Source organism: Diplotaxodon limnothrissa, linkage group LG9 (assembly GCF_057381915.1).
Source record: "Diplotaxodon limnothrissa isolate DT_005_m linkage group LG9, D_limnothrissa_male_GT1.1, whole genome shotgun sequence".
NCBI lineage: Eukaryota > Metazoa > Chordata > Actinopteri > Cichliformes > Cichlidae > Diplotaxodon > Diplotaxodon limnothrissa.
The window spans coordinates 18,399,152-18,423,974 of NC_140604.1; the positions used below are offsets into that span (position 1 = coordinate 18,399,152).

General features: G+C 41.7%; 1 protein-coding gene across 1 annotated transcript; it reads left to right on the forward strand.

Moving 5' to 3' along the window:
• The first annotated feature begins 449 nt into the window (after positions 1–449).
• tnk2a (tyrosine kinase, non-receptor, 2a) lies at positions 450–15,417 on the forward strand. Its single transcript, XM_085362052.1, has 20 exons — positions 450–548; positions 2,582–2,744; positions 2,899–2,969; positions 3,256–3,456; positions 4,138–4,287; positions 4,705–4,800; positions 5,017–5,198; positions 5,283–5,409; positions 5,507–5,653; positions 5,806–5,900; positions 6,273–6,467; positions 7,134–7,225; positions 7,337–7,381; positions 7,464–7,699; positions 10,016–10,219; positions 10,315–10,934; positions 12,966–13,104; positions 13,699–13,794; positions 14,665–14,792; positions 15,357–15,417. The coding sequence occupies exons 1-20, from the start codon at positions 450–452 to the stop codon at positions 15,415–15,417; spliced, it is 3,147 nt and encodes a 1,048-aa protein (XP_085218178.1).
• The last annotated feature ends 9,406 nt before the right edge of the window (positions 15,418–24,823 follow it).

A 24,823-nucleotide genomic window follows, 5' to 3' on the forward strand; every position in this document is an offset into this window, starting at 1 on the left:
TCCTCTAAGATCTCCCTCTTCCACTCGCCCTCTCATTAGAGCTGCTGAATTATTTAACATCAGACAGTGGGCTTGGCTGCTGAGCCAGAAGGAGATGAAGAGGAGAGGAGGAAAAGCTGGAGAGACGGAGAAGCATGGAGGTGTCCGATACTGCGGGAAGTCGTGAGTCAGCAGGGAGAGAAAGGAGCAGTGGGAGGGAGGAGTGAAGGAGTTTATAGATAGCTTTAGGTGATACGACAGGAGAGAGTGGCGTCAAATGCCTCCCGGTGCGTTTGTGTCCGTGTTTGTGCATGCGCGCATCGATTGAGCGGAGAAGGTCATGGAGCTGAGAGGAGATTAGCAAACTAGACTCGGAGTAGGGGGAGCGCGGCAGCAGAGCTAACGCCTCCTCTGAATAGCGCAGAAACAGGAGGGCTCAATACAAAAAGGACAAGAGGAGCTGTTGCAGTATGGGGGAGAGCTATATGTACCAGCGACTCCCCTACACCAGAGGAGAGGGGGAGGGGGAGGATGAAGAGGCGGGAGACAGGAGTGTCGGTGGACAAATGGTAAAGTCTGAAGTTGTGGGTGGATGTGCAGCATCTCTTCTTCTCTGGCTGTAATTACACTATGTCTGTGTCTTTTTGTTCAGTGTTTTTCTATGAATATAAGTGTGGGTGTGGGGATGCAGGTGTATTGATCTTGGGTCTAATCTTACAACAGACACCAGATTTCATTTGATGTCTGTTTAAATTATTTAGTATCCTCATGGTTTAAAAAACAGTGTCTACTTTGTGAACCCTGTAACTGCACCAGTTATAAGTTAAACCAAAAAACTTCATTCTGAATTCAGTTTTAGGGTCTAAAATTACCCAACAGCAATTGACTATAAAGCAATAAATTAACAAACAAGCAAACAAATGTATTCCTGCCACTTAATTATGGAAGCTTGTTTCTGCAAGTCTGCAGAGGTAATATCAAGTTAATTTGGGTTATTGTCTCAAAATTTCATGTCAAAATTTTGACTTACTGATTGAGTATCTCAAAATTTAAAGTTACTTTTGATTAAGTAGGTCAACATTTTGAAATTTTAACGTACCTCTGCCTGGATTTTTTTGTTTTGTTTTGTTTGTTCTGGTTTTTAATTGTGAATGGCAGACAAAAGCCTTCACACTTAATGTTGCTTCCGTTAAATTTTAACTATTTTGTGTTGGGGTCCTGAATCCAGAGCGAACCTGCTAATGCTAGTCCAATGCTTAAGTCATGGTTCCACAATTGGGGCTGTTTGAACATGCGTTTGTCTATGGAGTGGGGATTTCAGCCAACTCAAACATGTTTCTGTGCTTAATGTGCTGCTCCCAAGGGTAAAGTTTAGTTTTGCAAAGAGCTCTATGACAGCGCTGTATTAATGCGTTTACATCTTTTAATAGTTTTGAAATATTAGGATGAAGCTATACAAAAAGCAAGAAGCTAGAGCTAGTGGTTGTTTACCTTAGCTTAACAAAGACTGTAGACTACAGTTACAGACAAATGCTGTAAAGGTAACGCTAACAAACACTCTAAAGATCTAATGAACATTTTGTATCTTTATTAATTATCCAAGAAAATTGTCACTTCACTTATTCTGCCTCAACAAACACACAATATTGCTAATTAGATGCGATTTACTTGGATCTTTCTCTTTCACATAGAGCCTGGCTAGCTCCTCTTTTCTTGGCTAAATTAAACCACTGTTGGTTTTAGGCTTGACATCAGTAAGTGAAGTTTGTATGTAAGAGTGACATTAGATTAAGGCAAAGTAAATGTTGTAGTATATTGTCACCGTATACGGTATACAATTAAAGCAATTAGTTAAGAGGAAATTGTAGTTTGCTTATCATGAAATGGTGCAAAACTGGTTTTAGTTAATAATTTAAAGTCTGTGAAAAACTTTAAAGGTCTTTCAACTTGTGAATCTGTGAATCTGCACATTTGCTGCACATGCAAAAATGACTCCTGCTTCGAGACACAAATTCCAGCCTTAAGGGGTCTCAAGCTAGTGTACTCCTCGTGTCTGCACAAAGCCTGGATAAGTGGGAGGGCTGCGTCAGGAAGAGCATCCAGCGTAAAATTGGTGCCAAATCAAATATGCAGATCTATCCACTTTGGCTACCCCTTGGGAAATAAAGGAGCAGCAGAAAGTACATTTTGCTGGGGAATCTGCAAAAAAAGATGAAACAGTAGCGTCCTAAACAATTGTCAGAAAATGTGTTTGTTGAATCTTGAAAGTCATTTTCAGGAGTAAAAATGCCCCAAATTTTCTTACTCCAGCTTCTTAAAATATGAGCACTTATTGTTTTCTGTTCTTGATGCTTTTCCAGATATCTAATCATTACATTGGTGCTGCAGATGTCACATCCCATCAGTCATTTTGGCTTTTCATAGCTGAGAGTAGCTCCTGCACTTAGAGCACACATTACAGTGTGCCCATTAATGGGGTCCATTAACATCACGCTCAGTAATGGAACAATTCAATCGCATAAGCAGAGCTATGTTAAAACTGGAGGCTGTTAACAGCACTGTATGCATCCTGATGCAGGTGAAATGTGTGTTTGCTGTGTAGATGCAGTGTGAGGAGGGCACAGAGTGGCTGCTGGAGCTGCTGACAGATGTGCAGCTGCAGCAGTACTTCCTTCGGATCCGTGATGATCTCAACGTCACACGACTCTCACACTTTGACTACGTCAAGAATGAAGACCTGGAGAAGATCGGCATGGGACGCCCAGGTACCTCTTTAAGTGTTTTTCACCCCAAACCTACGTGATAAACAGGTAATCTAAACAAATATCAGATGTGTCTGTGTGTTATCTTTTAGAAAAATACACTATAAACATACAATAAAATCCAGGTTTATTTGTGTTTGTATTTTTGCTGGTCCAGGTCAGAGGAGGCTCTGGGAGGCAGTCAAGAGGAGACGAGCCCTTTATAAAAGAAAATCCTGGATGAGCAAGGTGCAGTACCTCTCCTGTCCTGAAAGTTGCTCAAGCAAGGCTGCAATCTCACAATATGATATTCATGTATAAGCTGCATTTGTAAAAATGTCTGCTTTCACCCTCAGGTATATTTAGGAAAAGGAATTTTAGTTTGTATTGATGTGGCTTTGATTCTAATTTTATTTTATTTTTTCATGTTATGTCACATGGTCTATGTGTGTCTTTTATCAAAATAGGTTAATTTAGATTCATTCAGATTCAAATCAAGCGTGTTCGCATGCATAAGAAGTTTCTGGCCCTGCAGGTGTTTCCAGTGAAACGACCGGACGCTGACACACAGCAGCCCCACGGGGCATCGTCTGCCGCGGCCCCGGCCAGTAGTGAGTCAGGGGCCGCGCTCACCTGCCTGATTAGAGAGTCGGAGCTTCAGCTGTTTGAGCGGCTTGGAGACGGGACATTCGGGGTGGTGCGGCGAGGAGAGTGGACTGCACCCAACGGCAGAGTGGTGAGATGAAGAAACACAGTATGAGGCACTTGGGTCCCATCTAGGCTAAGCATGTGGGTCCCATAGCAGTTTATCCCTTTTGGGCCTGTAAGAAATATATCTGTGGGCAACTCGTAGTCTCCTTGCATGAGAAAACCTACGTAGGAGGTAGAAAGGGCAAAGATGCCATGGGCTCTGTGTGCACACCAACTAGGGGCCCACGTAGGATAAATGTGGGTTTGCAGCCCCACAGTTCACCCACAGCTACCCACTGAGGGCCCACACTGGCATGTTGGCTGGTATATTATTTATAAAAAAGAAACATTATACAAGGAAATGTGACTATTCTGGAGAAGATGAAAACACAGAACATGTTTTAGTACACAGTCAGAAATATGAGGCTGAGCGAAGGTGACTGATTCAAACCATTTTAGTAAAATGAATCTTATTGATATACTGAAAAAGAAGTGAATGTTATCAGTCCAATCTTTCATTTTCTGAAATATCACGCGTGTTCTGCGGCCCACTGTGGGTTGTGTGGGTCTGCCCGCAGCGAGGCCACACATGCCCCAAAAGGACACATTTGCTGGGTATTTGTCACTTCCTCTTAAGTTAGAGCATCCCATTTGAACTCCACAAAGTGATTTACTTATTTATTTTTTACAGAGGTTTCTCTAAAATCAGCTCTCCTTTTCTTTGTAGTTGTCAGTGGCAGTAAAATGCCTGAAATCAAATGTACTGGACTCAGACGGTCTGGATGATTTCATCAGAGAGGTGAATGCCATGCATTCACTGAGCCACCAAAACCTCATCCGCCTGTATGGCATCGTCCTCACACAGCCTATGAAGATGGTAATCCATGAGACACACACACACTTATAAGAGGGAGTTTGTCCTCTTTTTGAGAACTTGATTTATTTCCAACAGTCGATACATTGTAGCTGCTGAGCTATCAGATGTTTTCAGTGATTTTACGCTGAATGTTTCAGAGCTGTTAAGCTCAGTTTAGCCTGCAGGAGTTTCTGCTGCCTCAGGTCTGGCTACTTTAGAATAGCCCTGAATATAAGATCAGTGTTTCCCACACACAGAGGAAATTCAAGTACAAAAGAGTTCACACAGTCTACAAGTTAAAGATTTGCCGCTTCCAGATGTAACATATTTTTTAAAAAAGCACTGAAAAACAGTACAGACGGGATTATATATTTTAAAAGCAGTGCACAAAACATAAACACAATGAGCTCTGAGCACATTTTGTTTGTTGGAGTGTAGGTGACTGAGCTGGCTCCTCTGGGCTCCCTGTTGGATCGGCTCAGAAAGCGGCAGGGTCACATCCTCATCTCCTCGCTGTGTAACTATGGCGTGCAGGTCAGTTAATGCCGAAAGGAAAAAACCCCACAATGAAATTCAGTTTTATCACACTGTTCTCTCTATTAGATTTTCTTGAGTACAGTTTCCATAATATTTGTACATTTGTTTAAATTTAAATATTTATTTGTTGGAGATACAGCTCTATTTTATGACATTTCCCATGTGTAAGAATGCAAAAATGCTCCCATCTGTCACTCCACACCTTCTCCACAGGTGGCCTGTGGGATGGCTTACCTGGAGCAGAAGCGTTTCCTCCACAGGGACCTCGCAGCCCGTAATGTGCTGCTGTCCACCAATGAAACTGTGAAGATTGGAGACTTTGGCCTAATGAGGGCACTGCCTAAACACACCGACCAATACGTCATGGAGGAAGGCCACAAAATCCCTTTCCCATGGTGAGAGTGACTTTTTTCTGTCTCTACATACTATCTGTGTTTCATTATCTCAGCGTCTCAGTTGTTTTTCACCGATCTCTCCAGGTGTGCTCCAGAGTCTCTGAAGTCTCGCACTTTCTCTCACGCATCTGACACCTGGATGTTTGGGGTCACCCTTTGGGAGATGTTCACCCACGGACAGGAGCCGTGGCTGGGTCTGAATGGGAGCCAGGTGCATCTTTGAACAACCCTCTGACATAAAAAATAAAATAAATGAATTATTCATTAGCTTCAGCTAATCACGCCATTATTTATGTGTCGGTTTACAGATCCTTCACAAGGTGGACGTGGAAGCTGAGAGGCTGTGTAAACCAGACGATTGTCCTCAGGATATCTACAATGTGATGCTGCAGTGCTGGAGCCCCAAACCTGAAGACAGACCAACTTTCATTGCCCTCAGAGACTTCCTGCTCGAGGTAGCACAGTAGTTTAAGTAAAACACTGTCGATCGTAATCACTAAATGTGCTTTAGGAAACGATTCTTTGTTGGCTGCAAGTATGTATTCCATGTCTAAAGGCTGTCTTTGACTCTGCTGGTGACACTAACGACACTGTGTGTGCTCTGCAGACCATGCCCACAGATATGAGAGCCCTGCAGGACTTTGAGGAGGAAGACAAGCTCCAGATTACAATGAATGATGTTATCACCATCATTGAAGGAAGGTCAGTGTGTGATGTTTTGTTAGCTAGAACATGCCTGTAAGGCATCCTTTTAGCCTGATTTTGAGAGAGCAAGCAGTTTCTTAATCAGGTTAGTGGGTTTGAGAGTCGTGCTTATGTAAGTGCCTACTACACAACGGATCTCCCGTTGAAACTGGATTCCTTACATTGTAGAAAATTACTGCAATTATAATCTTATGACTTCCTTATCATATTAATATGCGTGTGTGCATCGTATATATTGTATGTCTGTAACTACCTAACTACTAAATTAAAACCCAGAAGTTGGCAATTAAGAACGTGTACTGCTACAAGAATGCACATTACTGTAGGACAGTCACCACGTTGTTTTCATACCTGTTTGTGTGTTTTCAGGGCAGAGCACTACTGGTGGCGAGGTCAGAACAGGCGCACACTGCGTGTTGGTCAGTTTCCCCGTCATGTAGTGACGTCAGTCGCCGGTCTTTCCGCCCAGGACATCAGCCGGCCACTTAAACACTCTTTTATACACACTGGACATGGAGACACAGACCCCCAGAGGAGCTGGGGACACGCAGACCGCATAGACAGGTTAATGATACAGTACCTACAGTAATGTAGTGTCATACAGTGTGCTTCGTCAGATGTGACTGTGCTTTCTGCGTCCATGGATGGCTCTAGGCTGCTGGGCTAATGTTAGAGTCCCACCACAAGTCCAGAACGCAGAAATAGAAGACTGGAAAATGAATCTATTACAGAATAGACTCTTCTTTAAAACAGGTTAGGAAGGAGGATTTATAGATTTGTGTTATTTACATTAGGATTCCACAATGATAAGGCAGGAGAACAGATAACAGTTCTAAAAAAAAAAATCAGTTTGAAAGAAGAAAAATCACATAAAGCCAAAGCACTAAAATTGCGTTTTAACTGAAACCATGCATGTACTATTTTAAGACTGCCTATACTGCAGCTCCCCACTAGAGGGCAGCTGTGTATCATGCATAGTTTAACAGATGTTTTGCTGTTGAGCTTTAGAGGATTTTAGAAGACACGTCCACATCACTGCACTGTTTGCAACAATAGAGGAGTAGTGAAATAATTTTACTGATGTTCCAGTTCCTACAACGGGATTATTAACATGTTATTAACAAGTATGTTTATTAGCTTCAACCATCTTCAGTATGAGTTAAAGGACAGGACTTGGACTTATTTTCAATTTTAAACTTTTATTACATAAAAATGATTTTCTTTCCTTAGCCTGTACTTGGGGAACCCCATGGACCCTCCTGATGTCCTGGGAATGGATTCAGGCATTGCGAGACCGACCAAACTTCCCAACCGTGCCAAGAGTAAATTCATTTGTGCCGTGAGACTGTATTTTTGCTGAATAGTGATCTAACTTTTCTGTTACACCGATGCATGTCAAATCGAACCTAAACGCCTTTGTCTGTTTTTATCAGAGCTACCTCCCCCTCGTCCACCCCAACCTGCCGTTCTGCTCAAGAGTGAGATTTTTTCTTTAATCCTTCAAACACATGCATGTCAGTAGAAGCAATTATCTAAATCTAGAGTTTCATGTGTGTCCAGAGCCGTTCTACGACTCTGTGATGGACGATTACGATGACGAGGAAGACGCCAGCGCGTCGTCTGGGTTGAAGAAGCTGGGAGCATCCCTAGGTCTGAAGCTTCGGCCGTGGGAGGGGACAGGCGTGCGTTCAGCCAAGAGCGAGGTGTCGCTTATTGACTTCACCGATGACAGTTTCAGCTCTACCACACCTTCTCCGCTCACTGAGTCTCGGCAGCTGGATGAGGACACCCTAAAGGTAGCTCAGACCTGAGTCAGACTGTAATAGTTGATGCTCTTACCCTCATTAGTAAGAGATTTTTTTTTTTAACTTCACCTAATGTGACTTCAAGACTGCATTGACCAATATGAGTCCCATTTCCCCTTTCATTATGGCCTAGAACTGTCTTTTAATGAACTGTTGAGGGTTGATCAAGCTGAGGTTGGCATGAATCTTTTCTTTCTTTGAATGTCACCCACTCCCTGAGTGGAACCATCCTGTAATCACAGCAGAGGGGTCTTATATTCCCAGCTCATCTGGAGAATTAGCCATCTGATCTTTTCAGTTCACCCTCTACAACTAAACAATGATTGTGATGTAGTTCAAAGGTTTTCAAGACACGAGGGACCTTACACGGCCACATGCATGGCAGTATCCTCAATCAAGTGTAGGTGGTGCACACACAGCTTGAAATCTTTGCCAGTACTCACAAATGATGAGCTGTCTTGTTTCCCAGAGACAGTGGTCCAACCTTTGGCCTAGAAATGTCATAAATAACCCCTTCCACTTGAATTCACCCAAGGCGCGTGCAATGTGATGGATGATCAGTACTTATTGATTGATAATGTACACGTTCACGCTTTAGTGGTCTTCAGCGGAGTTGCACAGCAATTCCACCTCATACCTTCAGTCTGCCTTCAATCATCCTGACCAAGCTGCAGCTTCATGATATTTATACTGAAGTTTTTGAAGTAAAAGTAAAATTTATTTATATAGCACTTTTTAAGACGTGAAGCACTTTGTAATAGCTTCCTATGGGAATAGAAAAGCATTTCAAACAAATCAAGTCACTTTTAGTGTCACGTCACATTACTGGTACACTGGTACAGCACATGTGAGCAAGCTTCACAGGCAACAGTGGTGTGCAAAAAATACAAGAAACATAAGAAACAAGCCAAATATAAGAGCAGGAATGTGAGAATTATAAGAATAAATATGTACAATTTTAAGGATGTATGCACATTAGTAATATCTATGCCAAAGTGTGTGTGTGTGTGTGTGTGTGTGTGTGTGTGTGTGTGTGTGTGTGTGTGTGTACACATACATATATGTAAAATATACAGAGGTCAGCAGTGTGAATATTGTGCACAAAAATGGCATATATGTACATTATGGAGTGCATAGTGTTGAAGTTCCGGTAGGTGAGAGTGAGGTGTCTATGCAGTGTTCAGCAGTCTGGTGGCCCGAGGGAAAAAGCTGTCCCTCAGTCTGCTGGTTCGGGACGGATACTGCAGTACCTCCTGCCTGACCGAAGTAGTTTGAACAGTTTATGGCTGGGGTGACTGGAGCCTTGATGATCCTACCCACTTTCCTCAGGCAACACCACCACCTCCAATTATCCTTTCAGAACACAGCACCACTCTCTGGAGAGCTTTGCAGTTGTAACCGGTGCTGTTGCCATACCACGTGGTGATGCTCTTAATGGCACAGCAGTAGAAGGTCCTGAGGATGTGGGGGCTCATGCTGAATCACTTCAGACTCCTGAGAAAGAAGAGGCACTGCTGCGACTTCTTCACTGTTTTGTGTGTACTCACCATGTGAGATCCGTCGCCAGATGTCGCCTAGGAAACGGAAGCTGCTCACTCTCTCCACAGCAGCGGTGTTGATGGTGATGGGAGTGTGTGCTTCCCTACACCTCCGGAAGCCCACTATCAACTCTTTTGTCTTTGTGAGTTTGAGGGTGAGATGGTTGTCTTGGCACCAGTGTGTCAGGGCTCTGACCTCCTCCCTGTAAGCCATCTCATCACCTTTGGTGACCACCACCACCAAACAAACAATATAACAATATTGAATAATTGAAACTTGTGACTAAAACAAAACTCTAACCCTGGAGGAGGTGGACCTTAATAGGTCAACCAGAAATGACCACTTCCAACTTCTGGGTTCTGTAATAGTTCTTTAAACAGAGCTGTACTGTTAGCTAAACAAGGTTAACTTAATATCTTGGCTTGAACATTAAAAAAAAGAAAGAAAGAGGATATCCAGACCTTTGCAAAACAATTTTTCAGGATTTTCTGGCTGAAAGTCAGGTTTTATTGACCAACAGTGGGTAACTATGCATAAATAAATATAAATGTAATGATGATTTGATGGAAATCGGTGCATTTTCTGGTTATTTCTGAAGAATTAATAACGACATATGTGAGTAATTCAAACCCCAGTGAACACAAAGAAGTAATATTACTGCAGCAGTGATGATTTCCTTTTGGCTCTGGCTCAAACTTTGTTTTTGTTATGCAGGAAAAATCTTAATAACGTTGGATAACTTTTCCTTGTATCTATTTGTCTTCTCAGGACACTCCCTCCATTCTGGACTGGCCTCTCCCCCAGCCAGCGTACGATGAAGTTACTGCAGAGGCTGAGGATCAATCAGAGGACCAGGAAGTGCGGTCCATATACAAAGGGTTGACTGAAGAAGCTTCTTCATCCGCTGGTGGTGGCTTGACAGGAAGGAGCGAATCCCAGTCAGCTGACCTCTTCCAGGAGCTACAGAGGGAGGTAGTGAAAGCTGTATTAATGCCATTCGGGATCGATTTTTACTTTTAAATTATCACCCAAGCTAACATAAAGCTGCTGTTTCTCTGTTGATGTAGGTGATGGTGAAGCTGCAGGTTCCAATGGCAACAGGCCGCTCCCTCCCCTCCTCCCCACTCCCCATGCCTCTGGCTCCTTTGGGCCCGCACCGACAGATCCATCTTCCCCCTCCATCTCCCTCGTCTGCCTCCTCCTTTGCCTCCTGCTTTGAGGACAGGCCTGTGCTGCCTCCTCGCAGTCCCGTCCCTCCTCTGCGTCCCTCCAAACACAACCTCTCCGCCCGTGCCATAAACCCAGAAGCACGCACCAGCTCCATTTCACTGGGCAACGAAGATGACACACCCCCTCAGATCCCACCCAGAGACCACGCCTTTTCTCAGCCAGGCTCCCGCTCCTCGTCACCTGTAGCATTGCCACCTCCTCCTCTCGCCGTCTCGCCCCGTCGGGCATCGGGACTGCTGGGTCCACTCCTGTCCTCCAACTCTCCATCGTCGTCTTCCTCTTTGCCTCAAGCTTCATCCCATTCCTCACGCTTAGGACTTCCTGGCTCATCGTACTCCTCCACGTCCTTACTGGATCCACTCGCCTTTCGTGAGGGGCGTGGCCTTTCCTCACTGATTGACAGTTCGCAGAGCTCTGCCCCCGTCCCACTGCCGGAGAGACCAGCTTTTCTGGAGAGGTGAGTTTTTCATGGAGGCAGATTTTTATGGGTGGAGAGCAAAAAACGAATTTGTTCCCTTGATAATTTATATTTCTTCCAGAGCATATATGTATAAACAAAAAATAGTCCTCAAATGTAATGTTGGGGTAACATTATATTTTTGCCAGCTCAGTGTTAGAGATTTTTATGGCTCTGACATCAGCACTGCACCCTACAAAAAAAAAGAGGATTTGAGGACTTGATAACATGGGACCAATCAAGTGAAATGGTACACACGTACCTGGGGTGTTTGTGCATGTGAGGGATCATCCAATTAACCCCAGCATTGCGTGACACTAACTAAATGGCACGTGTGCTCCTTCTTCAGCGCTTACTGACTTTACACGGATATATTTATTTCCAAATTTCCCACAAGGTAAATAACAAGTGAAAAATATCCACTATTATGTGAATAACACCTAGGTTGAAATGTGACATAATTTTTATTTATTATTATTTATTTTCATGAAGATCAGGAGCTAAAGTGAGTCATCAAATCACTTGGCATGAGGCATTGCTATTTTATTAGCATTTGTTGTAATAGAATATTTTTTCAGCTTGTTTGAATTTGTCGTCAAGCTGTTGAAACAAAGCTCACATCTGTGTGCTGAGTTCAGGGGGGACCCCAATACAGAAAACAAGCAAGCTTTTAAACCAGATACCAAAGACAAAGAGGAGCTGGCAAGTGGTTGCGCTCACCAACCACTTGCCAGTTTGGACCTCATTTGTCCTTCATAGCATCCTTAAGTCTTCATACCATAGATTAACGAGGAGCTAGAAACATTCCTCAGATATTTGGGTCCATATCGACATAAAAGCATCACACAGGTGCTGCACATTTGTGATGCCAATCTCCTGTTTCACTGCATCCTGAAGGTGCTCTAATGGACTGAGACGTGGTGACTGTGGAGGCCACATTTTACTCATTTTCATTTTGCAAAATATACTCATGTATGCTGTGGTGTTTAAGTGACACTCATTTGGTGCCAAGAAAATATAATCCACATCATTACACAACCACCACCAGCCTGAACTGTTGATACACGGCAGGATGGATCCATGATTTCTGACCCTACCATCTGAATGTTGCTGCGGAAATATACTCCTCAGACAAGGCGCCAGTCTTCCAATCTTCAGTAATTCAGTTTTAGTGAGCCTGTACAAACTGTAGTGTCAGTTTCCTGTTTTTAGCTGACAGGAGTGGACAGGAGGTTTGACATGCAGTGACTTCAGAGATGCTCTTCTTCATACCTTGGTTGTGATTGGTTACAGTCGTCTTCTGATCAGCTCAAAGCAGTCCGGCCTTTCTCCTCTTACCTCTGACATCAACAATGCAATTTCACCCAGAGAACAAAAAAATCCCAGAAAAGAGCAGACAATAAGAGTGGGGCAGACAGTCGCACCGGCGGGAAATTAACCAAAAGTAACGTACAACTGGAACAAGATACAGAGGAATCGTAATTAGAAACTAATGAGAAATTTGACATTTTACACAGCGTCCCAACTTTTTAAGTAACACAGTTATGAAAGCAAATAAAAGCTTATGCTAAATAAATGTTTTATAGTTGGAAAATGTCGTCAGAGACTTATTATTACGAGAATTTCTTCAGTGCAACAGTAAAATTTCAGATGTCATTCACAGAGAAACATCATCAGCTAAGGGGCGATGGTGGCTCAAGAGCTGGCAGTTTGTCTTGTAATCAGAAGGTTGCCGGTTTAAGCCCCGGCTCGGACAGTCTCGGTTGTTGTGTCCTTGGGCAAGACACTTCACCCATTGCCTGCTGGTGGTGGTCAGAGGGCCCGGTGGCAATAGTGTCTGGCAGCCTCGCCTCTGTCAGTGCACCCCAGGGTGGCTGTGGCTACAATGTAGCTTGCCATCACCAGTGTGTGAATGACTGAATGTTGTGTAAAGCGCTTTGGGGTCCATAGGGACAAAGTAAAGCGCTATACAAATACAGGCCATTTACCATTCAAAATAATTCATATGCCATATTTCATGTTTCTTAACAGATACGGAGCAGCCAACATGGCGGCAGTCAAACCTATGATGCAGCAGCACCCTAGTGGAGCCAAACCGAACACCTCCTACAACAACAATAACGGCCGAGCTGCAGCTCCCAGCATTCAACGGGAACAGAGCATCACACAGGTGAGGGAGATCATAAGGAATGTCACTTTTTCTATTAAAACAAAAAAGTCATAACTTTTATTTGTTGAGAGTCACAGAAATGACAAACACCGAATGCTGTTGTTTTCCACAGGCAGACAAATTAGAGTCACTGATTTCTAGATAACACATGAAAAGCTAAATTGTCCCTTTTTATTGAATTCACATCCTTTTATCAACAAAGCTTTTAATTGTGAGAATGTAATGCTCAAAAAGCTGCAGATTTGAATCATATTCATATGGTTTTAACATTACCTGAGGAAGAATAATATTAAAAAAGAAAATCATTAACTTTATTACTAATTTCATTGGGACTGCGAATTAGGGAAAAACTTCAAGGGGCTTGTGGCTAATTTAAAAACAGTTTGATTCATTGCATAAGTGACTGAGAGAGTTTGAAAAGAAGGAAACCTGCTCGTTTTGTCACTTCTTCTCTTTGTACAAGCATGGTAACAAATGTGCCCACGCAGAGTTACTCTCCGAAATAAAAGTAGATTTCTTTTCATGTGTATCCATATGACAGTTGCACTTCTTTAAAATGCAAACATGACGTTAAGTTTATTGTCTGATTGTCAGGTCCAAGGAGCTGTGCACGGTGTCACGATAGAGGAGTGTCAGGCTGCTCTGCAGAGCCACGAGTGGAGCATCCCTCAGGCCATAAACCATTTAAAGGTGCAACTGTCTGTCTATACACTTTCCTAGTTTATTTGTTGCCGTTAACAAAGAATATATAAATGAATCAGAGCGCAAAAAAGTGACATATTAACAGCTATTAAGTGTGTTACCTCTTGCAGTTACTGATGGACCATGAACTGCTCTGTAAACTGTGTGATCCAACATAGTAAAAAATTGAAAACAGAATTGCTGAAAAAGAAAAGAATCAATGTGTTGCAATAGCCGAAAGTCCAGACCTCAGTGGGAAGGTATGAGAGCTGTGCATAAATGAATGCACTTAAACCTCAATGAAGCAACTATTAAAGAAGAGCGGGCCAAAATTCAAGCTTGTGATGTCAGATACTGATAAAGTCCTACAAAAAGCAATTACTTCAGATTATTGCTGCTAAAGGTGTTTCTACAAGCTATTAAATCATGGGGTGTACTTATCTTTCCACATGCTGATTCTACATTTTGGCTTAGTCTTGTCACATAAAGACAAGACTAATAATGACACGTTCAACCATAGAACTGAAAGAGGGTTGTATACCAGGGATTGTAAACACACACATTGAGTTAGGGAGGTTACTGATTGTTTTTGTCCTGTGCTTTTAAAGGTCTTATTATAATTAATGAAACTGGATTAAATTGTTTTCTTTCAATTTTAACATTTAAGCGATTCAGTGGCTCTGCTTTTGAGAAGTACATAGGTAGCTAAAGTTTATTGTCATCATAAAGGTTAGGATGTGGGAGCTTTTCTGTTGCTAAAGAAAGCCAGTGTTCATGCTGCAAAAGAGCATCAGAACAGCAAGAAGAGAGTTAAATGTAGTAAAAACAATGATGGTAAATCACGTGTCTAAAATGCTTCTTTCACCATCTGCGCTGTAGGTGGAGCAGCTGTTTCGGCTAGGGCTGCGTTCAAGAGCCGAGTGCGAGGAGCTGCTGCAGCATCACCAGTGGGACCTGGAACATGCCAGCACGGTCATGCTGGACACATACGGACCACATCGCAACAGGTAATCAACAGTAAATGGACAGAAAAGAGCGGATGCCCACTTTGTTTTTTGTAGTACTGAGCTCTGAGTTACTACTGTCTGTAGTGGCTGATGTCTCTCCCAGGTTGAAACCTGCTTTTAATGTGCCGCTAAGTTTGTCAGCATGACATGACAGCACAAGCACAAATGTGCTAACGATCCATCTGCTTCCTCCATCCTCCTGTTAGACTGCTGCTCCGGTTGCTTTTAAGGAAGATTTTATACACTTCTTAACCTGTGGCTGTCAAATTTCTGACTTGTTGACACAGTGAGAAAAAGAACTTGAGCTAAAATAATCTCTCAAGTAATTTTCTTATTTTAGATTTTCAGTTGGTCATATTGGAAAGAGTGTTTGTAAAAAAATAAAAAAATAAAACCTCAAGTTCTCATTTTTACTTTTATCTAACTTTATGGATTTTGCTTTTGTCATTCATTTATTTGTTGTCCACAGTAAGCGTCATTATATGTCAGCTCAGACACAGCTGACACTCGGCGATCATTGTCTCATCAAAGTAATAAACTTTTGTCACCTGCTACTGTCACTAGGGGGCAGTGTCAAAAGTATGTGGAACCGCTGAATGTGGGAGCTTTTTGGAGCCAGAGGTAAATTATCCACTAAGACTTGCAGGCTTGATTTGTAAAATACAGACACAGACTCCTGCTATTAAGTTTGCAGTAAGATAAAGTATCTGGATTTCTGTTTGTACAGTTGACTACACTGCAAAAATTAAAAAAGAAAAAAGGAAAAAATAACAGCACAAACGTGGTCAAGAGGAGGTCAGCAAGTCATATTCTGCTGTGGTGACAGCTAACAGAAAACCAGCAGCCTCGTAAAAATCCATCTGTCATTCACGCATCCCCAATAAAAATGTGAGCAGGTGAGCTTAGTTAGAAATATGAGTAACTGTGAACAGGAAATGTAGATGTAGAGGCAACATGTTTATTTGTTCTGTAAGTTTAGGAATTTTAACACACGATTCACTGCTTTTTTTTTTCTAGCCAACCTCCAGTGGCCACTACAGGAAGTGCAGTTTTTGGCTTCATTTTTCAGCCCTGCTTAGAGCTTAAACACTCAGCGTTCAGCGATTGTTTGCTGTTGTACAGAATCCTAAACAAAGAAGCTGATATTGTACATTGTTTTTCTGCTTCTTAGGAAGTGAGAGCAGGAGGACAAATTGAGCGGCAGTCACCTTCTGACAAGCTCCCGAGCTCATCTGGATCAGCGCGCTGACACAGAGTCGGCAGGATGACTCATTGCTCCAAAGACCAGAGACGCTTTTTAATGACCATTAAAAAGCGTCTCTGAAGCAGCATGTGTGAATACCTGCTACTACCTGTGTCACTCGCATGCTCACTATAACCTAAAGGAGCAGCTGTTACATGATTCACAATATTTACTTGAACAGTTGTTATTTATCTTTTTTTTTGGTTCTTTTTTTTTTTATCATTGCATTAATCCAGAGTTTGTTTCAGCTGGTAGCTGCTGCAGACGTTTTCTGGTTGTGAGGTTGTTGTAGAGGCCTGTGTGTGTGTGTGTCTGCGTGCGTGTGTGTGCATAAGCTTACTGTAATGTCAAATGGCTTTTTGCTGTCAAAAAGAATCAGGGAGGTATGAGCTGGCGTATAGTTGCACTTTTAGGAAAAATATACAATTAATGTTGTATAAAACATTTTACCGAGCATGTCAACAAAGATGCTAACTGCTGGTCAGAAGAACAATCTATCAGTGAAGTGAAAATGTTGATATGACTGAAGGCATATCAGATATTATTATTATTACTGTATTTTTGTGTCTTAAAGGTTCCACGTGGAGTTTTCATGTAAAAAGGCATTCAAAAGTCTTGAAACCTGCATTCTTCACATCCCAGCATGTCGTCGTCTTTCCTGCCGTCGCTGGCAAATTGCAATGTGAATCGTAAAAACTGCTTCATAGTGCTTTGAGAGTTCAAGAACTCCACAGGTTGCCTTTAAGCAAAACATTTCTGGCTTTACAACAGCAGGAATTCTGAGTGATGTCTTTAGTTTTTATTATAGGAATATTCCTACTTTTTCCTCGTGGATACAGGGTATTAGTCAAATCTCTGCACATTAGATATCTACTGCTACTTTAAACTCATGGTTATTATATCTTACTGTGATTCTGCTGTATGATAATCATCATGCTGAAGAACCTGTCACGCACTTGATTTAGTGGGCTACTGCTACGTGCTGTCGATGCCAAATTTCATAATGCGTGTGCAGATATTAAAAATTTTAACAGCTACATGGAAAAGTTTCTTTTTTTTTTACAAAAAAACAAACAACAAAACTGGAAAGTTAAACTTCAGACAGGTGGTAGCAGCTTGGTGAATATGTTTATAGCAGTCATAACTCAGTATGTGTGAAGCATTCAGTTAAGCTCAACTATGAAATCTGTTTAATGTGACACTGACTATAATGTACTGTTTAATCTGAGTTGCTTACAAATGTAAAATGCAAATATGGCCTTCGTTGTTTTATAATAAACTGTAATCTCATTTCTGAAAGCTTTCCTGTGGTTATTTCATTAGTTGGATACAGCGGGAAGACTGGAAGACACAAAGCGGAGATGGAACTCTACATATGTGGTTGGCAAAGATGTTAAGGATATGGAAGTCTGATTTTAATGGGATAAACTAATCCTTTGATTAAATAATGTCAAATTAACTGAAAAAATCCCCCTAAAACTATTTTGTTTACACCAGAGCAAGTGGACCCTGAAGCACGATGTGACACTGGAATCAGGCTAAGAGAAGATGTAAGGGAATGGGAGCATGGATCCTGAGGCTGCGTTCTCCGAGTGGTAAAAGTGAGTGGGCAGGTATTAAAGGTATCTGATGTGTGGCCTCGACACAGGAAAGCCAAAATTAATCCCTGAGATTGTTTCCTCGGGGAAACACAAAGACCTAGAGGTTTCTCTAGGGAGCTTGATACCAGTAGTAGTGAGTGGATGAGCCAGCATTTAATGGGCCTGAGACAACTAGTTTAAGCTGAGACATGCAATGAATTATGAACACCGTTTGTAGGTGATTTGAAATGGGCTGCAGAAGGTATCACACTGCCAACTTCAAAACATCCAATGAACCTGGGTGACAATCTTTTGGACTTGGTCTTTGATGGAATATCCTTTCATGCTGTAGGAGGTCAGAACAGTCTGTCAAGCATTTGTTTTGGTTGACTCTCAGGAGTAAGGCTTCCCTTGCAGTTCTCCAAATCCTGCATGGAGTTGGATGGAGGGACCACCAAATTCTCCCTCCAATGCTAGGAATCAGGAAGGCTGACAACCTAAAGAACACTCAAAAGTCACTGTGTTGTGTGCATATTTTCTCCATGATGAATGAAAGCTCCAGATGGGGTTGCTTTCAGTTCTTGGTTAGGATCCAGTCGTGTGTTGTTGTTTTTTTTAGGTAACCCAGACGAAGCATATTCATGTGTCAAGAATAGAGCCGAAACCCTTCCACACCTTGAAGAGCCTTAGCCCCATATCTTGTCAGTGGGTATATACACGCTGTAAATTGATCTGGTCATTGTGAAGCCTTTTCTCACTGGCTGTCACAGGCCCAATACCCCACACTCTAGGAGGGCACCCCAAAAGAAGTGATTGAATGCTTTCTCCAAGTGCAAAAAACACATGCATGCAAATCCTCAGATATCCTCAAGAGTATAAAGAGTTATTGCCAGGACATAAACCCCATTTTTCCTCTTCAATCCAAGGTTCGACTAGTCACCTTTCAAAGGATTGTGAAGCTGGGGCACATCCTTCGACCACGTATCTTAAAAGGTTAGCTAATCCAGAGACTCTGTCCCAGGTTAGCCCTACAACATCCAAGGACTCAGGGCAAATTTCATTCAATGAATTTATTCAAAGAGTTTATTAACAGCCTCTGTAACCTCAGCCCTAATGATGGGCGAGTTGGTCCTCTTCTTCCCATATTCCTGTACTTCCTCTACCAAACATATCTCAGTTCAGTTCAGGAGACCATTGAAGTATTTTTTCATTTGCCTCACTGCATTCTCAGCTATAATATATAAGAAATCTACATATGGTTTTATTAGAAAATCACCTTCGGGACCTCTATTATACATGAGTATAATACAATAAGTATCCATCTTTATCCATGTTTATGGCATATCTTCAGACTTTAGTCACCAGGAAATATGGCAATCGCAGTTTTAGAGTTCAAGTAAACCTGTCCAAGTATTCTATCTTAGTCACAAGCTCGCTTCCTGTATCTAATGGAAGTCTACTCTGCTTCCTCTGGGACCATCTCCTCTGTCTTCCCCTCTCTCTCACGCACACTCTCTCCTTGAATTGACTGCAGCTGCAGTGCATTGTGGTCTGATTGCCCAGTGTGATCCCTGGACAGCACCCGGACGCTCACACTGCACTTCTCAGCTACAGCAGTAAGCACTCTGTCACTTTCACCGATGATGAATGGGACACACACATACATACTGCACATACTTTGTGCCTCACGCACACACAAAAGAGGCGAGTAGAAACTGGGCTGTGGTGATCAGGAGGTGTCATCAAATTCCTGCTTAATATCACCCAAAATCACTTAATTTGATATTTGCTTATAGTGTTATCATGATTATGTAAACTTAGCTACAGCATTAGATAGATGCTTGATCGATTCATTGTTGATATGAAATGCTTTATTGTTGAAATGACACCCTTTAAGGGGCGGGATACATCAGGCAGATTGTGATCGTTCACTTCTTGTAGCTGATGGGTTTGGAGGATCTTTGACAGGGGATGTATTGTAATGGCTGTAGATGGCTGGACCAAAATGTCAGGTTTTGTGGGGTGTTTCTAGCAAACGTGGTTCAAGGAGTCCAAAGCTCACTGATGTGTGTGAGGAAAAAGGCTGACTCTGTGCTCAGGCTCCTGTCCTGAACACTGTGACACATGAAAATATTTCAGAAAGTTTCAGAAGGTGGCCAGTTTTTCTCGACACTAGTTCATTTACTCTGGCCTAAATCAGTTCATGAGTTTGTAAACTTGTATCTTTTCCCTCTGGTTTGGTTAGTTTTCAGACAGAGGAAAAGCCAAGCGAACTACAAATGAACCAAAATGTGTTACTACGTGAGAACTTTCAGTCTACTTATAGGCCAAATGTGTCTGGGGCAGGAGCAACAACAGTAAATACAGGAAGAAGTTGCTGTGTTCTGCACTACTGGAAAATTTCCGTTCATTGCACAGCTAGTTGTTAGCCTGTACGGACCTTTGCACATCTTTAGTACCTTGCAGCATCCCAGAATACAAAGCATACTGGATGAGGGAAGTTTTTTTTTAGCTCAAACCCGCACAGGTGATAGTCGGGTGGGATCGAGGTCAGACCACATTCACAACCTGAGTCTGCCAAATTCATAAACACTACAGCTCATATTATTTTGAGTTCTGATTCCTATTTAGATTTCTTTACTGTTCTGTCATTGGTTTGAATTCTTGGTTTATTATTTATTATTCTTGCTCCTTTAACTCTGTTTGTTTACTAGTTATCTTTTGGTTACTTCCTGTTTTAATTTGAAAATTTATTTTCTTCCATATCCTGTGATAGTTTTATTTCTCTGGCTTCCCTTGATTGCTCTCACCTGTGTGTAATTACCCTGACCTGGCACTTGTTCTTCCCGTTTCCCCAGTCATCCCTCGGTGTATAAATACCTTGTTTTACTCATTATATAGTAACCTCTCCTTATACACTGTGCAGCACTGTTTTATTGATCATCCATTTGGGATTTTCTTTATTGCAAGCTTATCACCAGCTGTTAGAGTCTGTTTTTAGTTGACTCCCTGTATATGGGTCTTGAAGTCTGCAGTCCATAGCTATCAATCAAAACCATCTCCACACAATTTTGGCACAGGTTTTACATTAGTCTGACACATCAGCAAATAATCAGACTAACAGTGCAATCTTGCCAACTAAAGTAGCTGCAGGCACTGGATAATTTTAGACATTATCTGTGGATGTGAAAATAAATATTTTATTTCCCCACAACATCATAAAATGCTTGTGCAAATATTGAGCATTCCAATGCTTCCAGAGTCTTGCTGCAAAAACAATTGATCATATCCATACTGCAGTTTTGTGGAGGTTTCCATAAACTAGGAGCTCACCTGTGCACTATACACTTCTTTGCTAGAGGCTCATTCAAGCACAGTCATCATCTCACTTGTTTTTTGTAAGCCAAGCATCCAAAATGTTTTTCTTTTCTTGTCATAAATCGAAGATGACCTCATTGTTTCCGTGTCAAATTGAGTCAGAACTTCGACTGTTACATCAATTGCTGTTATTTTTTTCCCAACTGTTTACTGAACCTGAAAACTTGACAGCTGTAGCAACAGTAACTAGGAAAGGCATTGATTAGCTGAACTATATATTTACTTAACCAAACAAGATGATTAATTAACTCAGCCGGAAGAACTAAAAAAAACTAATCAAAAAACTGTATTTCAGCTTTTTGATTTGTTGTCTTTTTTTCACTCTATAACAGCACTGTACATGAACCTGTGATTTACCTTTCAGACATATGATCAACTAAAGAACATGAAGTGTAAAATCTTTGTGTGGGGCTGTGCATTGATTTCCCTTGGGGCCTTTCAGACATTTGGCTCATCAGCAGACTCTTGCAGCCAATCGACAACCAGCTGGAGGCTGTATGTGAGACTGCTGGAGATTGATTGCTCAGAACTCACCTGCCTCTGCTCTACCTGACAGAGTGATCAAACACATGATGGATCAATACATCAGTTAATAGTATAGATTGACTACCTGGACAATTGACCTTCCAATAACTCTCTCTGTCCTCATCCAGGCCTCCCAGACTGTGGAAGCTGTTCACAAACACTCCTGACAAAGATGGAGAGGTCAGAGATGAGACTTTTTGTCATGTTCGGTAATGCCGAGGCTACTTCACAAATAGATTTTCCTTCTCTCCTTGTTCACTCGTCCCGTACATGATTGCTTCATATTTAACCTTGCGTGATACAGCAGGACTTTATCTTCCTTTCAGCTGTTACTTTAAGTCTGTCAGTGGAGATGTACTCATTTCCTCAACCACTGAAAAGCTATTTGTCAAAATTACCTTTAAGCTTCAATCACACGGTTCAATCCTTTTAAAAGAACACATTTCACTCAGACCATTTGACTGCATGTGGGAGGAAGAGGAGAAAAATGGAGGGGAAAGATAAAATATCACTTTTTTGTGTATGACAACTCATCTTCGCTCCTGCTGCACTGACATGCCAGCTCCTCCTTATTTTCTTCAACCTGCCTATCAACTAAAGATAAATTTCAGTGCTGACATGGGTGTAATTACCATGATAATGTAATTATCATGTTGGATTCTCCATATGCAAACTTTATGTACATATTTAAACCTCTTTGCTCACTTGTGCCTGTGACTATACATTGCTGCCGATAGTGGGGAGATTTCTAAGTGTAAGGACTGCACTGGACAATTTCTGTTGCTGTATTTCATTAATGTCAACATGTAATTCTGTTGTGCCTTCCACCCACTTAATTACAGTCAGTCAGCCATAGATAAATATAGCTTATCTAAAATAGTGTACTTTTAAAGTGTTTCAGGCTGTCTCACAATGCATTTCCATTGTAGCTCTTTTGACTTGTACAGAAGTTGTACTGTTCTTGGAATCTGCAGATGGCAGGGAGAGGAAAGGCAAGGTTTCTGAAATATTTGGGGGAGGAGGGTCACAGATTTTTAGAAGGGAGCATTTTGCAAGACAGAGATGTTGCCTTGCCTTATGTTCAGTTTGTTTTGGAGGACACTCTAAACCTAAATTGGTGAAACAGTCTCAAAAGAGTGAAGCTGCCAAACTCTAGCCCTTCCAGGCTCTAAACCTCCTGCCACAGTCTTGTCGACGATGGGCCCAGCAATGCTGGCAGGTTTGCAAAGCTCTACTACAACAAAGACCCTCCCTAGTGCTTCAGCTTCCAGTTCAAGCACTATTAGAGATGGATTTAAACACACCTACAGAGTCTCATGAAGGTTTCAAGAAAAATCTTATCTACTATTAGAGACCTCAGGAGACATCAGGAAAAACACAGTCCTTTGGCATCTGCCCCTTAACAGTTTTAAATGCTGAAAGCAAACAGTCCTGTTTGAAACAGCAACAAAGTCCCTTAAGGAGATTGGATGGGTGGCTGTGGGATCTCAAGATCATTAAATGGTAAATGGTAAATGGCCTGTATTTATATAGCGCTTTACTAGTCCCTAAGGACCCCAAAGCGCTTTACATATCCAGTCATCCACCCATTCACGCACACATTCACACACTGGTGATGGCAAGCTACATTGTAGCCACAGCCACCCTGGGGCGCACTGACAGAGGCGAGGCTGCCGGACACTGGCGCCACCGGGCCCTCTGACCACCACCAGTAGGCAACGGGTGAACTGTTAACTAAAAGATTGCAGTATTTCCCACTCTAAAAATAACATTAACATTAAACCTGCTTAAAATCAGCATCAGTATACTCTCTGATTCTGATTCTCATGGCTGCCCAGTCCATCAACATGTGACGCCAAACCTTCCTGAAGTGCTGGGCATGCGACTGATCTAACCATTGGCACAACATCATGGCGAACCAATGCCAAAAGGAAACCTTGTGGGGCAATTGGCTGATGCCAAACTGATAAAAACAGGATCAAAGGCATTTAAGTACGAATAGGATTTGTGATCAGTCATTCCTGGGAGCCACAACCAACTGCATGGTCTTGTATTCACCAATGGGAAACATAGTATTTGCATACTGACACATTCTGCATTTCTCATTGAGAGAGGAGGTGTAGAGGGCAGAATTTCTGTCCATGTAATAGAAAAAAACAGATTTAAAATGTGTGTTCTAAGAAGATTATTAATTCTTTTATCGTTGAACATGCCTGGAGGAGGATTTTTAAATATAATTGAAATTCTGCACAACCCACCATTAGCACACATGCTAAGACCTTTAGGATGTCAAGTTCAACTGAGAATATCTGTCAACCTGCTGGTTATCTCACCACACTAAAGTCTAATGAAATAATACCTTTATATGTTTCCAGTTGACCTCTTCTAATGCTTTGGACACATCCAAAGACAAGATGAATTCTACAAAGACCAGATAAACCACACTTAAAGGCCGTTTCTACTGTAACAGCTTCCATATATATGATGGCAAAGAGATACATGAGTACATGTTGAGTGTATGAATACTACAAGAATGAAGAATCCTACAAGAGTGCAATATATTATAATACATATTTGTAAAACACCAAGCTCAGTTTTTCACTTTGTGTTAACTTTACATAAAATTAGTTGTTGCTGTGTGGAGAAGGCATTACAGAGATTTAAGAGCTCGTGCTGAAAGAGTGAGACTTTTCTTCGCTTGTGTCAGTTTCTTTGCAATGTCAGACAAAGATGTGATAAAAATGTATAGATTACCAAGCTATATAATGTTAAATTTGCTCAATAATCTCAGCGATGACCTGGAACCTCCAACTAAAAACAGGTGTCATGCAACAAGAAGTCTTCCAACACTTTCAAATCTTCTTCCAAAATAATGTGGTTTGTGTGGTAGAAATTTCACAGGATGAGGATGAGGATACTGAATTTGAAATTAATGTCCAAAAAATGTCCTAAAAATATTCAGATTTGGATCGACGTCGGAAAAGTGAAGTCTTAATAACAATTTAATTTGAATTGGTTTATAGTTTGCTGTTTGTTTTTGTTTTGATCAATACCTTCATGTTAATGAACTTTGAAAGCACACTTTTCCTTAATAAGGTTTTATTACATTCAAATTAAGCAGTTATAATTTCAGGACCATGGACAGAGCACAAAGTTTTCACTTTGTGTAACATGATGGATGAACCCTGACATTAGGTGCTATATAGATCAGTTTTCTATAGCAACCCTGGAGGTTGCCAGGAGCTCACCAACACGTTTCTAAAGCTGTGTGACTGAGTGCTTATCTCCACCTTTGCTGATGGGTG

Coding starts and splice junctions, on each gene's coding strand:
- tnk2a (XM_085362052.1), top strand. CDS start 450: ATGGGGGAGAGCTATATGTACCAGCGACTCCCCTACACCAGAGGAGAG. Junction 5,199..5,282: donor CACAAAATCCCTTTCCCATG/GTGAGAGTGACT, acceptor CGATCTCTCCAG/GTGTGCTCCAGAGTCTCTGA. Junction 14,793..15,356: donor TACGGACCACATCGCAACAG/GTAATCAACAGT, acceptor TACTGTCACTAG/GGGGCAGTGTCAAAAGTATG.